Consider the following 16,527-nt stretch of genomic DNA (forward strand, 5'->3'; position numbering starts at 1 on the left):
CCCTTATGGGACCTACATCCCTCTTGGGACCCACATCCCCCGTGGGACCCACATCCCCTGTGGGATCCAAGCTGTGCCTGTGGCTCCCCAACCCCTTGTGGCTCCCAACCCCCCCCCCCGCAGGACCCACACCCACCCCAGGCTCCAGGGCCGCCCGTGGGTCCCCACCCCCCGCCGTGTGTCCCGATCCCTCCCCGGGGCGGGGCGGCCCCTCGGCCCTGACTCAGCGCCCCGCCTCGGGGCGTGGGGGGGGTGGTGGAAGGAAGCCGGGCCCCGCGCCTGTCACCGCCTGCGTCAGAGCCCGGAGTTTTCCACTGACGAAAAAGGGCAGCGCGCTCGGCGCGGCGCAGCCCCGGCCCCGGCAGCGGCAGAGCGGGAGGCGCCGCGCCAGGCACCGCCGCTGCAGCCGGAGCCGCCGACACCCGCCGACGCAGGTAGGGCCCGCCGGGAGCAGCCGGCGCCGGGATGGGGTTGGGGAAGGCAGGAGTGGGGAGGGAAGGGTCCGCCCGTGCGGGAAGCTCCGGTGCTTGGTCGGGACTGCGGGTTCGGGGAGAGCGGGTGCGCGGCCGTCGGGGGGTTACGGTGCGGTGTCCGGGGCAGCTGCCGCGGGTCCGGTTCAGAGCCCGGTCGGTGCTTTCTGCTGCTGTAGTGTCTGGCGCGGTGCTCGGCTGCCGGCGGGGGACAGAGTGGGGAGCCCGTCCCGGTGCCCCCCGTCGTCGTCTGGGTGTCTTGTCCCGGGGCTCCGCAAACCGGGGGGGGTTCCGTCCCGGTGCCCCGGCGGCCGGACGCGGACGGGCCCGCCGCGGCGGCGCCGTCTGGCCGGGCTGCTCCTGCCCGCGGGCCAGCGGAGCCCGGCGGGGCTGCCAAGAGTCCGGGACCCTCCCCCAGGGCAGCGGGACCCCGCGTTTCTCGGGGGTGGAAGGGATGTGCTGCTCCCCCGCAGCCTCCCGCACTTTCCTATCAGCGTCAAACCCCGCGCTGTGGATACACGTAGAAACACCTCTCTATCGGTTTGGAGTAGCGCGGAGTTTCCCCCCCCCGTCAGTTCAGGCTCTGCTCCGTCTTTTTACGGTTGCGGTTCCAATTTTCTGATGTTGAAAGAAAGGCGAGGGGGGGATGGATGGATGGATGGATGGATGGATGGGTGGATGGATGGATGGATGGAGGGGAGGGAGGGATGAGGGGAGCCTTGCCGGCTCGCTCTTCCCCAAATCTTCCCGGGCTGGGGATGCTTTCCCGTCACTACAGCAACACCTACCGACGGCGCACGGACGGACCGACGGACGGACCGGCAGCCGGGCCCCCCCTTCCGCTGCCTCCCGGGATAAAACATCGGGGCTTTTACTGCGCACCTGAGAAAATAAAAGGAAAAAAAAAACACAAAACCCCGAACAACCCGAAACTACCAAGTTTTCTCAGTGTGTCTTCTCAGTGGTGTAATTACTATTTTTTTTTTCTTGCCCCCCCCCCCCCCCGCCCGTCATCCTCCGAAGTGTCTGTCACCTCCGAGTTACATAATGTCGCTGTAGGAGGAGGGTGACACGCAGTGACATGGGGACAGCCCGTTCCTAAAGCACCCGTGCCTTGCAAACGTCTGTAATGTATTTTTTTGTCCCACGATAGATTTTTTTTTTTCTCCCGCCCCCCGTGCTGAGCAGTTTGCAGATGAGGGGTGTCCGTGTGTATCCCCGTTGGGGAGGGGGTGGGTATTTTCGGGAGGTCGTGTTTGTTCTCTGCCTGGAGAAACTCCGCAGCTCCCGGCAAAACCCTCTGAATAATTCAGCGCAGGAAACGCGCGCGTACATGTAGCAGGCAGGGTAATGCGCGGCGTGTACCTACAGAGGGACAGATACGGAAACCTGGTGTGAATTATTCATGAGGTGTAATCGAATAGAGGATTTTCCTAGACAAAGCACACTTCGCTGTTTTCATATTTATTACCGCACAATCTGCGCCGGGTACATTTGAACCTCGTTTCGTTTGGGCCGTCTCAGATAACCTTTCATGTATTTGCTCATGTTTCTTATTTACCTTTCAAGCTGCCAGCCAGAAGTGAGGGCTTGATAGAAAAAATCTGAAAAGCCCTTTTTTTTTTTTTTCCCCTCCTTTGTGGCCTTCCAGAAATTAGCAGATGGGAGTAAATGCTTCTTCTTGATGCTCTTCCCGGGGAAGGTGTTTTCGCCTGTTCAGTCTCTGGCAGGAGGATAAACTCGTGGTGCTGTGAACTGATTCATGCTCCTGCTCCACGGCACGGGGTACTTCGGGTTCTGCTGTTGCATAGTAGGCAGAGGTTATTTTTAACCAGGGCAAGGTTATGAAACCTTAGACCCAGCTGAGTGAAAATAATCTGGTCTGAACTGGAAAGCACAGCTTGTGTGGCTGGGAGCACACACACACACAGGGGACCATCCCCCCAGGAGGGTCCTGATGGGGATGATCCCACTCATCTTGGCCCTGGTCAGCCCCGAATTTGGGAAGTGTTGTCATCGTGGAGGCTGTCACAGCGGCACTGGGGAAACCACTTAAGTAAATATGCGAAGAATTAAGTATTTAAATGAAGAAGCGATGAATCAGTGTTGATAGCGCGGCGATTATTTCCTAAGCCAGAGGCGTTACTGGAATCGCCGCGGCTGTTGGACACCAAATATCTGGGATAGCTCCACAGGAAGCTCAGCTCCACACCAGGTTTTGGTGAGACAGCAAGGTCGCCTGACCAGCAGTAAACAGCGGCGTGCAAATAAACACCCACCCCCCAAAAAAAAAAAAAACCACAACAACACAACAAACAAACCACCAAACAACTCCCCCAGGTTTGCTCCGTGAGCCGCCTTCGGAGCCGTACCTGGCTAAAATATGCGGTGGTGTTTTTAAAACTAATATTTACTCCTGCTAGACCTGCACAGCCACTGCGGCTCTGGGGGAGGGCGCGGGAGCCGCTCTGACTCACAGCTCAGCAGTTGTTAACTCGCTCCCGGCGCCTGAGCCCTGGTCCTGGTGTGCAGGGAAGAGCCCACCTCGGCTTCCCTGGCTGCAGGCAGGCAGCTGAGCCTCTGCAGTCGGTAAACCGGCTCAAAAAGTCACTGGGAAATAAATACTTTTTAGTGCATGGCGCTGAGGCTGGGGATTTCTTGTGTTTGGTTTGGTTTTTTTTGCTTTGCAGAAGAAAACTTCTTTTCAGCTGTAGGTGCACAGATTTGGGATCCTTCCATCCTTTAGGATGCGTAGAAACCCCAAAATGTAAAATATCCTTGCTTCTAGGTGTTCTCCTGCAGAACCAGGGGAGTTGTGGCACAAGAGAAAACAGCTGGTGGACTTGGCTGGGAGAAGTTTCCCTTGCTTTCCTTGCACTGCTGCCTTCGCCTGCCCTGGTGCAAAGCAGATACACAGCCCCAAAATACAACACAAAAAACCATCTCCACGTACTTCTGCAAAAAGCCTGATGCTTCCTTGTGCAGTCTCTGATAAATAGACTAACTGGACACTGGTAGGGGTTTCAGTTGCCTTCCTCAGCTCTTGGCGAAACAAATGCCAAACCTTCTTAAATCTAAATGACTCGAAATATTTACTGTTGAGACGTTGTCCAAGAGGAGGATAGTTAAAACATTAATTCCTTGCATTCCAGTGTATTAGGGCTTTACCCTTCAACTTGCCAAAGCTCCAGAAATGGGACTTTGCAGATTCAATTCCTATTCCCCCCCCTCCCACTAGACAGCCATCCCCCCCACCCCCCAATGTTAATGCTTTAAAAAAAAAAAGAAAAAAAGGGGAAAAAAGGGAGGGAGAGAGAGAAGAAGAGAGGAATGCACATCTGGGCTAAATATTTGTTAGAAAGTATTCCCAGGATAGTGGGAGTTCTGGTGCCAGAGAGGAATTCCTGCGGGTTTGATCCATTGCATTATGTACTTGTTCCAAAAGCTGTTTTCAGTAAAATAGATGAGTAAGAAGTCTTAGCCAAGAACAGAATGTCTTTTTTGGCAACTGAAAGGAAGATAGGATTATTTTATTTCAGGTTATGTAAAAAAAAAAGGTGGTAAAATCCTATGCTCAGTGGTGCAGAGATTTGCAGTGGCAAGCACAGATCTCTAGATGTATGTATTTTTTTTTTTCCATGCTGCTGTGCACATTTGTGTGACTTCTTTGTCAAACATGAGTGTGGATTTAAGAATACTCGTGGAATTACTGCAATTAAAATATCCTCAGTGCATCTGAATTGGCCTGTGGGTTTTTCTGGCTGAGCAGCCAGCAGTTTCGGCGACATGGCTTTCAAAGGCAGCGTCCAAATTGCTGGCGTGAATTCTCCTCCCAAGAGCCAGGGCAAGGAGGGGAGGGCAGGGCTGTCTCTGCTTTGACAGCAAAACCCCCCCTCTTGAGGGTTTTTTGGGGGTGGATACAAGTGGATACTGATGGGTGCAGCTCCCCTGCATCATGTGTAGCTCCTGAGAAGGATTTGAAATCTTGACCTGGAAAACATGGCAGGTGTGAATCAGCAGAAGGGGAAGGTGGGGGGTGGGGGCAATTAATGTGTTTTGGCTGGTTAGTGGGCAACAGGTTCAGCTTTTTTCCATTAATTGCGAATCATGTTTGCAGGACACCTACTTTGCATTAACAAAACAGTAGGTGTTTTGAATAAGACAGCATGCCAAAGGTGGTGGGGTTTTTTTCTGTGTATTTGGCTTATTTTCATAGAGGGGAGATGCACACACCTCCCTTCAGCCCTCTGCCAGATGTGGCTAATCAGCAATGATAATATGAAAAATAAATAAATAAATTTGCCCCATCTTATACTTGCCTTGGCTGTGGCTTGGTGTTTGTGTTAATTTGATTAGCTTGTTTAGGAGAACACCAGTTTTTTTCCTGCTGTGTGGTTTGGGGGGAGGCAGTGTGGCTCATGGTGGGCAGCACTGGGTTTGTAGGTGACCCGGGCATCAGGGCTGCATTACTCTGCAGCATCTCCATGGCCTCTTGCTTCTCAGAGAGCCCTGCAGACTGGGTAAACCCTGGTAGAAACAGATGCCATGTGGGGTTGTTTCTTTTTTTTTTTTGGTCCAGACCTGTGAGTTATCCCCGGTTCATCAGTGTGAGCTTGGCTGCTCCATCACTCTGCAGTGTCTCCCAAGAGGCTTGGATGTGGTCAGCATTGCATCTCAAGAGCATTTGCCAATGGACATATGTGTCCTACAGGCTTTTCAGGGAGCTGGTTTCTCCCTCCTTTGGCTACGCATTGGAATCTTTCACCAGCAGCACTGGAGGTGTCCTTTGGAGCAATGGTGCAAACTGATGCCTTTTGAAGCCACATGGGGGTTTTGTGGGGGTTTATTTGCAAAGTTTTTGGCCACTCCAGGTGGACAAATGGGTCAGATGGGATGAGCAAACCTCTGGCTGCAGCCCAGACTTTGATTCGGACACCTGCCATAGATTTGGAGCGTTTCCTTGCTCCTGGTTGTTTCTTTAAGCAAGTGTGAGACAGAGCAGAAGGCACAAAAATGCAGCCAGGTAGCTGGTTTGGGTGTCCTGGCTGCCTGCAAGCTCACCCAGGCAGGAAAGGGGTTAACTCAGGTGTCAGGTAGGACATGTGCTGCTGGTGCTGGAGGGTGGCCAAATCCACCTTCTCCCCATCTGTTTTGGATTAAGGCCAAAAAAACAACAACTCCGTGGTGGCAAAACCACCTGCAGCTCCAGGGCTGATGAGGAGGATGAGGAGGAGGGAGGGATGGAGGGGATCACCTCTCCCCAGCTTCAGGGGACCTCGAGGGATTCAGTGGCCTCATAGGTGCATGTTGCAGTAAATAATTAACTTCTTCAGGCCAGGGAACTGCTTCATCCAGGGATTTTTTTTTTGACCTTTTAAGGGACTATTGTCTCCTGGGAAGCTGTTGGTAAAGATAATTAAGGAGGGCTGGAGCAGGGCTTTGAAGGTACCGCGTGTGCTCCCATCCAACGTGTTACCGTGTGGCTCTGTTGAGATCTTGAGAATCCCATCATGAGGAGGTTTTGAAGCTGGGGTGGTTTCTGTGCTGCCTGCTCAGGGCTGTCTGGAGGGAGGGTTTGGTCGTTTTTGTGGTTTTTTTTTCTTTTTCAGAGACTTAAATTAACTTCAGCCATGCAAAAGAGGGTGAGAAAGTGCTACGGTTATAAAGAACGAATTTGACCGGTGGAGGAGTTTCACGTGGTGGGAGAGGATGGGGACTGGGTGTCTGGCACCCTCATATCTGCACTTTCACTGTCATGGGGGAGGCTGTATGTGTCTGAAGCATCCTGTTGTCATCTGAATTTCAGGAATGTTTTAGATTTTGTGTATTATGTCTGCTTTGTTGTCATTGAAGCTGTGGGATGGCTGGTGGCCTCCCACTTCCTGGGGCTCTTTGCTGGAGGAAGTTTCTGGGCTAGGGCTGCATCTCTGCCACCATGGTTGTGCCTGGTGGGATGGGGTCAAAAGAAGTCACTCCTCCAGCAGCAGCCTGGTCCTCAGCTTTGAGTGTGGCCCGTTGGCTTCAAGATAAGCTGGCAGAAGCAGGGGCATCTGGTGCAGCGTTGGCAGCATCTAAGCAAGAGCATCCCAGGTTAGGTAGGGTCTGATACCCCTTAGCCTGTTGTAGGCAAAGTGTGTAGCTTTAATGCAATTTCAGGAGACAAACCCCCCACAAACTTTATGAAAGCAAAGGTTGAAAGATGGAACACTTTTTTTTTTTTTAATTTAAGATGAGGAGAGGGAAATTATGGCGGAAACTTAGGAATCTAGGAAAGCACAGAGCTCCTTTGTTTTTAATTAGCTGCGTTGTTTTTAATTGCTACTATGCTTGATACATAACCCAGCCTAAACAAGAGTAGCTTATTGAATGGGGGACTGACTATGAAAGGCACCGTGAGGAGAAGGGCTGTTCTTCACAGTTGATGTATTTGTATTTCAGTGCTTCATTTAATAAGTCTGTTTCCCCAGGGGGCTGTAGCAAGTAAATCATGCCAACAGATTGTTCTGCAAACTGGCTTATTTTTGTAATTAGCAAGCTGTAACTGCATAGCAAGCGACCTGGGTGAGAAGTTAACATAAAAGAATTAGTAAGCAAAATGTAATTCTTATTGTTTGATAACATTTGTGTTGATTGAATTGGGTTCTGGACAGTTTGTTGTCTGGGATAAGTTGGTTTTTCTGCAGTGTCTTAAAATGGGAGAGGAATTCAGCCAGTGTGCCTACCATGGGTATAGTATGGTCTGGTTTTTTGAGGGAGCACTTTTTTGGGAACCATGCCTGCACGGCCAGGTGGACCTGGTGGAGAAGTGCTGGTGGGGGTTAAAGCCCTCCTGTTCATCACCAGAAACTGCCAGTATTTTCCCTTGATTTATTTTGATTTTCTCCTCTGCTTTCCAGGTATATGAAAAATACGGCGTCACCATGAGTGGAGTATTGAAAAGGAAGTATGAAGAGCTGGGGGATGACAGTACCTACTGCTCCTCCTCCTCCTGCTCCCCCCTCTCCTCCTCAGCATCCTCGGGCTGGGAGTCAGATGAGGAGAGCTCCCATGGAGAGCCCAAGCCCAGCTCTGCCTTAACGCCCAGCTTCACCCGTGAGTATCTCCAGCAGCCCCTTTCCTGGGATCAGACATGGCTCTGCGTGAGCTTTTTGTAGCGTGGCAGTGGGTCATCACCATGCAGAGACCTCCTGGGAGCACACCTTTACAGGTGGAAGCAGCCCTAAGGCCAGTTCCCTGTCATTACACCAGTTTATCTTGTTCTTATAAGTGGCCAGCATCCTCGGGGTAGGCTTCCTCAGCATTTATAGTTTCTTTATAATGTTTTTGCTGAAGCCCAAATTTCCAGGCATAGAAGCCCAAATTTCCAGGCATAGAAGCCCAAGGATCTGGGTGTGCAGAGGCACGCGGGTACCTCCAAGCCAATGCTGTAGGACCATCCCACCACCCTTCAATCAAGCTATTCCATAGGCAAAAACTAAACACACAGCAAAGGCCCATAGTGCTGTTTTCTTAAAAATGATTAACCAGTAGTGTAATTACCATTTCAGAACTCATTTCCTACGTAAGTTGGGTTCTTTGCCAAAGAACATGACACGTTTGACATTGCCTCTGCGGTTAGTACAGATAAATGCTATTTTGTTTTCCCAGCAATACCAGTTCTGAGAGCTTTTAGGATAACACACAGAAGGCAAGGTTGTAAAATCCTTTATCTGCTATGTGAAGGGAAAAATAAAAAACGCAATAGGGGAACACCATGGAGGAGAAATAGTCCAGCTTAGTAAATTATACTAAACACTAACTGTATGTAGCAGTTAAGGTCCACTTAGCAGACATACACAAACACGCAGTTGTCTGAAAAGGCTTTAGAAGTCTTGTAATAATAAAGAGTCTCATTCTTGCTTGTCTTCCCAGGTTTTGTGACAAAACAATGAACTTTTTGTATTCTCTGGCTCAATTGGAAAAGGGTCAGGAATGGGAAAACAATTTCAGAGGAGGGGTGTGGGGATAGAGAAGCAAATGCCAAAGTGCAGCAGCTCAGCCGATAGATGATCGCGGTGGTTAACTTGCCTTTTGATAAAGAGCTAATGTTTTAGAAGATTGAGTCAAGGTTATTATGAAAATGCAACGCACGGTGCAAAGATACCATCAAAGCACAGAGCCCAGTGTGAAACCCTCAGCTATTCAGCAGAAGCTGCTGATGCAGCTGGGTGAACAATTTTTTACTCTTTTTTTTTTTTTCCATATGAAACTGAAATGCTGCCAGACCTGTGCAACCTGGGTGCAGCTAACTGTCTGGTCTTGCACTTTCCCAGCTCTCAAGGCCAGCCAGAGCGGCTGAGCCCCTCAGGTTTTCAACAGTCCTTTTGGCTGGCTCCATGGTGGCATCTGAGACACCCGTACACCAGCAGAGAATGGGATCAAAAAACCCTGTCACCAGATCTGTCTGTAGCTGACTCGTTCCTGCCACGCTCGTGCAGCAGAAAAAGCAGCTTTGTACCCAGTACCCCTGCAGTTTGCTTTCCTTTCTGTGGCCAGCTACGTTCCTGGGAACTTATTGACTCTGAAAATGCCCTGGGTAATTAGCCCACCTCCATCTGCTACGTTTGCACGTGCAAATGTGCAGAACCAGGTATCTCTGGAGAGGCTCTGCTTTAAATGGTCTGTAGCGTGTTTCAGCAGTTTAAGATAAGCCAGTGTCATGTATTGCCGTGTTTACCCTGGGCTCACCTGCATAAAGATTAACATCTTTGCAGCTGCTCTCAAACGAGTCTCTTGAGAATAAACTATAGATTCACAGTTCCTCCCAGTGGATGGTGAAAGGAAGTACCAGAAAAACAGCCTTTTGGGCTGTTCTCTGCCCCGTCACAAAAGCTGGAGCTGCACAGTGCTGGAGTCTGGGTGCTCCTGCACCCGGGGAGCAGACCATGAGCTCCTGAATGTGGGACAGGGTGCTGGGGTTTAGAGCAAGACAGGCAGGTAGGATGGCTTGTTGCTTGTTCATTATGCTCAGCTGCACATGCAGAATAAGCAAATATATGTCTCCTGCAGGAAGTCAAGCAGGAAGGAGAGGCAGCAGCCTTTTCTTAGGGTAAATCTGATTGGTGCCCCCGATGCATCAGGACTGGGCTTAGTTCCCTCTCCATCCTCATCCCACCTTTGAAATGTTAGATCCTCAAACACCAGAAGCCAAAAAGCCATGTAACCTTGTCCTGTCTTGTCCCTGTTAAGACAGCAATTGCAAGTCCTGCTTGTTTGTAATATTTCCAGCCCGTTTGTAATATTTCTGTCCTACAGGATGGCATTACTGACTTCATGCTTTTTTTTTTTTTCCTCTTTTTTCCTGCCCCATTTTTAGCCACGTCTATCCTGAAGAAATCCAAGCGACTAAAGAAGAACAATGTGGAGTTTGACCGGGTCACTGTGTTTTACTTCCCACGCTGCCAGGGGTTCACGAGCGTGCCCAGTCGCGGGGGCTGCACCCTGGGGATGGTGAGCAAGCACAGCTCCTCCCGGCAGTTCACGCTGGCTGAGTTTTCAAAGGAGCAGGAAAACGTTCGTCGGGGGAAACTTGAAGAGAAATTAAAAGAGGAGAAGTTGGAAGCTTTGAAATGGAAAGTGAGTAGGAGCACGGGGCCGGGTTGGTGAGGAGAGTGGGTGGATGTTGTTAGTTAATGGCTGATTTTTAGTAGGAGCCTCTTCTGAGACCTGAGTGCGTCGGTCCTCAGCCATGTTTGGGTCTCCAAAAAATGCAGGCTTTGGTGGGAGATTTTCAGCTCAGTTCTTCACCTTTGAAAAGTGATGGAAAAGAACTGAACTCCAAATGTCAAGTGTCATAGAATCGCAGAATGGTTAAGGTTGAAAGGGACCTTAAAGATGACCAGCTTCAACCTCCCTGCTATGAGCAGGAACATCTAGCTCATACTAGACCAGGCTGCACAAGCCTCCTCCAACTCAGCCTTGAAATCTCCAGGGAGGGGACATCCACAACCTCCCTGGGCAACCTATTCCAGCACCTTACTGCCCTCATGGTGAAGAACTTCTTCCTCATATCTAACCTAAATCTCCTCTCTTTCAGTTTAAAACCATTACCCCTTTTCCTATCACTGCCCTCTCTGAGGAAAAGTCTCTCCCCGTCTTTCCTGTAGGCCCACTATAGGTACTGGAAGGCTGCTATAAGGCCTCCCTGAAGCCTTCTCCCTGGTGTTTGGGGGCTCTGACACATATTTTGGTCCTGGGGTCAGCCACCATGTGGGGCAGATACTTCTTTTTTCTCCTCACCTGGGGGTACTGATGGCTCTGAGTCCCCAACAGGTCCCTAACGCTTTGCCCAATTTTTGCCCTCAGCTAACCATGAACGGCACGAAGGAGTCGGAGGAGGCCAACCAGCTCACCATCGAAGACATCTCCGACGATGACATTGATGTCAGCAACGTGGACCTGGAGGATGGGTTCTTCCTCCAGCCCTACCCTGCCAAGAAGAGGCGCGCGCTGCTGAAAGCCGTGGGGGTGAAGAAGATAGACAAGGAGGAGAAGCGGGAGCTGCACAACATCCGCTTGTCCCGGGAGGACTGTGGCTGCGACTGCCGGGAGGTCTGCGACCCCGAGACCTGCAGCTGCAGCTTGGCAGGCATTAAATGTCAGGTACTGCCCTCACCTCTGGGCATGGGGGAAAAGCCATGGTTTCAACTCGTGTACGTTACAGCTGGGTGGGGGAAGTGTTGAGCAAGCAGGACAGAGGGCAGTTCATAAAATGCTTGGAGCAAAGCAGGTGAGTAGAGCCCTTGGAGATGGGCAAGCTGTGAGGCAGGTGCTGCTGGGAAGGGCCTGCTTCCCAAGTCACACGTGCAGCCGCCACCCGCTGCTCTGCAGCCCTGGGGATGTGCCTGAGCCTGCAGCGTGAACACACCGCATCCGTCCCACGAGACCCCTGCCTGCTCGGTCTCCTGCTGGAGATGGGCCAGGTGGGGATGTCTTGGCAAATGAAAGCTGCTCACATGAGGCTGCGACTTCTCCTCCTTTCCCTGGTTTTCTTTTTTTGTTTGTTTTGTTTTGTGTTTTTTTTTTTTCCCCCTTGGTGTGTCTCTCAGCTCCCAGCACGCTCAGGCAAACAGGGAAGTGTCAGCACCCGTACACAGCCAGCTGTGCAGGCCACCTGCAAAGCGGGATCATCCCTGTATATTCAAATTACCCTGTGGAATTTTGTATTTCTTTTTTAGGGTGCCTGCCCAGCTGTATTTGGGGTTGCCACTTGCTCCCTCCTGGTCATGGCTGCAGGCTGGGGGTGGGGTAGGATGGGTGCACACAGGCAGATGGGTGCTCCACGTGCCTCCTCTAGTGGCTGCTGATAACAGAGACCTAAAGGTGCTGCAGCTGCCTGCTGAGCAATTTGTCCTTGTCTCAGCAAGGGGCAGAAGCTCACAGTACAGATCAGTTATTAAATATCATGACCCGATATATAAAAACTCCTGTTTTCCCCCTTATGTCTCCCTTTGGAGCATTACATTTTGCTTTTTTGGAACCTTTCACCTTCAGTTGTACTGAAATCAAACTCTTCTATGACAACCCTTCAAAGGAGCAGGGCGTTTTATTAATTTTACTTTTAAATCTGCTTTTAAACCCCTCAGCTGTGCCTTGGTTTCTCAGGGTGGGTGAGTTGCAGTCAGTTTCTGCTTTGCACCACTGGGTTTGGTCCTAACCCTCCACCTCTGCTTCTTCCCATTCCAGATGGATCACACCTCCTTCCCCTGCGGCTGCACCAAGGATGGCTGCGGCAACACCGAGGGCAGGATCGAGTTCAACCAGGCCCGTGTGCAGACCCACTTCATCCACACCATCATGAAGCTGGAGCTGGAGAAACAGCAGCAGAGCAGCGAGAAGGTGGCTGAGGCTGAGCTCTCTTTTCGGGAGCGGCTCCCGCCCTTGGGATGCACGGCAGGGAAGGGCTCCTTGGAGGAACGTGCTGTGCCGCTGGCACCCGCCTTCCAGTTCAGCCCCGACCTGGAGGCCCTGGGGGAGAACAGCTGCAGCAGTGACATGACAGACTCCTCCATCTCCTCCCACCCCAGTGAGGACCTGGAGGAGCCCTACGAGAGCCTCCCCTCTGACAAATCCCAGTCGGACGTGGACGATGACGGCTTGGCACGCATCCTCCACTTCAACGACTCAGACGCTGAGGAGGAGGGCGGCCGGGGCCAGGATGACCTGAGTTGCTTCCACCCCACTGACTTCTTCATTGAGGACCACGGTAGTGAGGCCAAGCCTGTCCACGGCCACTTGTCCCACCTCTCTGAGTGCCTGGATGAGAATGCCAACCAGGACGGCGGGGGTTTGCTGGAGGATGCCACCCACGCGCGGTGCGATGGGTTGTCCTGCTGCGCCTCGTCCCCAGCCGAGCCCTGCTCCAAGAGCTATGCTGACCTCAGCCTTTCCTCTGACTCCTTGGATTTCTTCCAGTCCTTCTCGGACTATAACTTGGGACCTCTTTACAACTCCTTAAAGGAGTACGAGAACCTTGATAACTTCTCAGCGTTACAGTTTCAGTTGCCTAATTTTCCTGGCTTCCCGCAAGCTGGAGATCAGGGCTCCTGTTTCTTGGAGTCCCTCATTGGTTTGTCTGAATCCGTCCCAGAAACCCCAGCCCCTTTCACAGACAATCAACTTTTGGAGGATGCCATCAAATCATCCCTGATGGAGACAGTGAAAGTGTGAAACACCCACGTGACTGGGGCACCAAGAACTGGTGCCAAAAGGAAAACTGAAGAATGGATGGGAAAACTTTCACCAAAAAGGATGATGCGCTACTCAAAAATGAGGAAAAATCAGCAACAACAGCAAAGACTTTCTAAGCAAACAAACTATTTTTGGTCTTTATAGAACGTGGACGTTTTGACATACTGCAGCTACAATCAGTTCTCTCACTGTTTGTGCAAAAATTTCTAAACTTTCATGGTGGGGTGGGGAGGGAGGGAGCAAGACTTTCATGTAGGAATTTCCATGTGTTTTGTATGAAAAGACCTGTTGAGAAATACTCCTTGCTAACGTTGCCAGTCGTACACGCAGCCCCTTCTAGAAATGTTTCAGTGTTGCAGGAACTTTTTAAGACAACTTCTTTTGAAGCTGTATTTATTGTGAACATTTGTGGTTTGCGTAAGAGTTGGCCCAACATGCTCTTACGTTTAAGCCAGACGAGGTTTACAGAAGAGATCCATACACTATATACATAATCATTCTTCATCTATTTATTGCAAATTCCAGAATTTAACTAGCCACCGAAGCTTGAACTAGCATGAAACCTTATTTAAATTGGTAATACCTCAGATGTATTATGTGTACAATCATTATTTTTTTTTTTGCATAATATATCTGTATTTATTTATTTTCTACCTGTAGTACATGAATAGCACTGTGGTTTATCAGTGACCTGGAAGGGCAAGAAGGCCTTCAGCAGCACCCATCCTAAGGACAACCCTGGTTGTTTTTCTGAGGCTGAAATGTGTTGGCTGTTAGGTCGTCACTTCACATTTCTAAATGAGATTGCATGCAAGTGGGTGGGAGGGGAGGGATGGGAGAAACATTTGTGCAACGTTCTTTGGTCGCTATCAGCCTTCCAGTAGACACGATGGTAGTGTCTCATCTCCATAATCCCACTATGGAGAGCAAAACCAAGGAAAACCCTCAACTTTTCAAGAAATAATCTGAACTAGCTCTATTTAAACAAAACAAAACAAAAAAACGCCCTCCACCCCAACACCCTTTCCATAAATTATTTTGTAATTTATTTAATTACCTAAGGATTTGGCCATAAGATCTTTCATGATCAGTTATGGTGCCTGACTATGCAGAGGTGAGGGGGCGGGGGTGCAATGAGAAGGACCTTTGCAGGCCTGGGGGGGGCTTTGGGAGAGCAAAGCCAACAGCAGCAACACTGTGCCCGTGCTCCTCAGCAACTGCTCCTTAGGACTCCCCAAGGTTGAGAGCATTGCAGCTCCAAAACTAGCGGGCCAGACTGTTTATGCTGTTTCTTTTTTTCTTTTTTTTTTTAATATAGGTAAATTGGGTAAATGCAGTAAAGATAGATGGGCATGAAGGTTATTGGGTTACTTACCCTTCAAGCACAGTTTTAGAGGGAAGGAAAAAATGACGCCTGAAAACAAAGCTGAAAAACTTGAAGGCTTTTGTATTTTTAAAATGAGAATCATTGTGTTTGGGAAGGCTCTTGGGGCCCCTCTTGGCCTTTTGCTATTTAAATCCATTTGAGAGCATGACACTATTTGGCCACAAGATGTAACTGGACATAAAATCTTTATGTCGGTGATACACTAAGTGCCTATGCCAGTGGTATTGGGGAAAAAAAAAAAAAAAAAAAAGGCTTTTAAACCAACCAGCTTTCAATCCCCCTTGGGAAATGTGAAGTTTGGTGGTGGAGCGATGCCTGGCGTTGCTGGCACCAGGGGGAGGCGGCACCTCTGGCATCCCAGCCCTGCTGCCCGGGGAGCTGGGTGCTGGTGGGAGCTCCTGAGGGAGGCAAAGACACCCAGATTGGGGAGGTAGGGAAACCTAAAGATATAGATGTAAGGATTTTTCCCTTGGCTGAGCTGTTTATATCCCCACGACAGGGGTGGTGCTCTTGGGTACCTGCGGTTCCCCGGCACCTCGCGCAAACCTGCCAGCATTTAGGGAACTTCCAGTGTAGAAATACGGCGAAGGCTGGGTTGTTTGAGGGTTTTTTTTTAATCATTATTATTACTATTTAATTGTACATCTTCTCTGGTATTGAGCCAGTCAACTTGGAAGTGGAGCTGACCCACCCTGGCCATGAGCAGGTGCTTGCTCTGTGCTCCTCCCACCCATGAGGCATCACCCCGGGGACCTCCCCACCGGGCAGGAGGGCAACTGTAGGAATACTACTGGCAGATGGAGGATTTCCTGGATATATATATATATATAATTAATTAATTATTATAATTATTATTATTTTTCATTGTTGTCGTCGTTTCTTTAGACTGAACAATCCCCTTCAGTTATCTCCTAGGTGGTAGCTTCTATCCTTCAGACTGCATCAAAGATATTGACAGTTGAAAAGTCTGGTACCGTTCTGTATTTATTGGCACTAATATATTTTATAACATTCCTAGTTTTCTGTGTGTATATATATATATAAAATATATGTATGTATTTTATATGAATATATATACACACACTTTTAAAAAAAGAAATGACGGGGATGGACTCCTGCCTTTGTAGATTTTTTTTTTCTATAATTTATTCTTTTTTATTTGTGTTTGTGCCAAAAAAGAAAAAAAAAAAAAGGAAGATTTTTTTTCCCTTTTTTTCCCCCTTCCCCCAGGGCACTGAATTGTAAATATATAAGTTTGTTTGTTTTGGTTTTTTTTTTTCTTCTTGGTATCTGTGTAAAAAGTTGCCTGTTAAACAGTTTAAAAACTGGGTATTTATTGACACAATCTGTAATTATCTAATGTATTGATTGAAACGCTTTGGTTTCAACATAGCTTTATTTTAGCTTTCTTTGTGTATATATTGTGATTATGTTGCTTAAAGGTACAAGTTAAAAAAAAAAATGCTTTATTTTTACCTTATCCATTTGCATTTGTTTATAAAAAAGCATATTTGTCTCCAGCTGCTGTCTCTCATTTCATCAAAGCAATATGAAGAAATTTCCATTACACTTCCAATAAACGAATTTTGTTTGAATACAGCAATGTCTTTGCTCTCTTTATCCTTCACTGGGGTTCAAGAATTTCTGCTGCATTGTATGTCCTACTTGTCCCTTTTTTCTTGCTTTTTGGCTTTTTTGGTTCCTTTTTAAAGCCAATGGGTGATCTGGGTTGCAACCCAGAGTTAGTGAGGTGGGAACATCCTGCCAGGGCAGGAGGAGCCCTTGGTCCAGCCTGGTGTTCTCCAAGAGGCTTCTCCTGAACTTCAGGACCCTTGTTGCTTTTCTCATGTCCCCCCCAAATGCAGTCCAGGGAAAAGCATCCCCATGCCCTTGTGTGGAGGAAGGACATGGGGGGGAGGGCTGGGGAGACGAGGGACCAGC

General features: G+C 49.3%; 1 protein-coding gene across 1 annotated transcript; it reads left to right on the plus strand.

The window, feature by feature from the left end:
• The first annotated feature begins 324 nt into the window (after positions 1–324).
• CSRNP1 (cysteine and serine rich nuclear protein 1) lies at positions 325–16,185 on the plus strand. Its single transcript, XM_051612539.1, has 5 exons — positions 325–434; positions 7,367–7,562; positions 9,826–10,085; positions 10,815–11,111; positions 12,195–16,185. Exons 2-5 carry the CDS (start codon positions 7,391–7,393, stop codon positions 13,176–13,178), a joined length of 1,713 nt encoding a protein of 570 aa, XP_051468499.1. The 5' UTR covers positions 325–434; positions 7,367–7,390; the 3' UTR covers positions 13,179–16,185.
• The last annotated feature ends 342 nt before the right edge of the window (positions 16,186–16,527 follow it).

Source organism: Apus apus, chromosome 2 (genome assembly GCF_020740795.1).
Source record: "Apus apus isolate bApuApu2 chromosome 2, bApuApu2.pri.cur, whole genome shotgun sequence".
NCBI lineage: Eukaryota > Metazoa > Chordata > Aves > Apodiformes > Apodidae > Apus > Apus apus.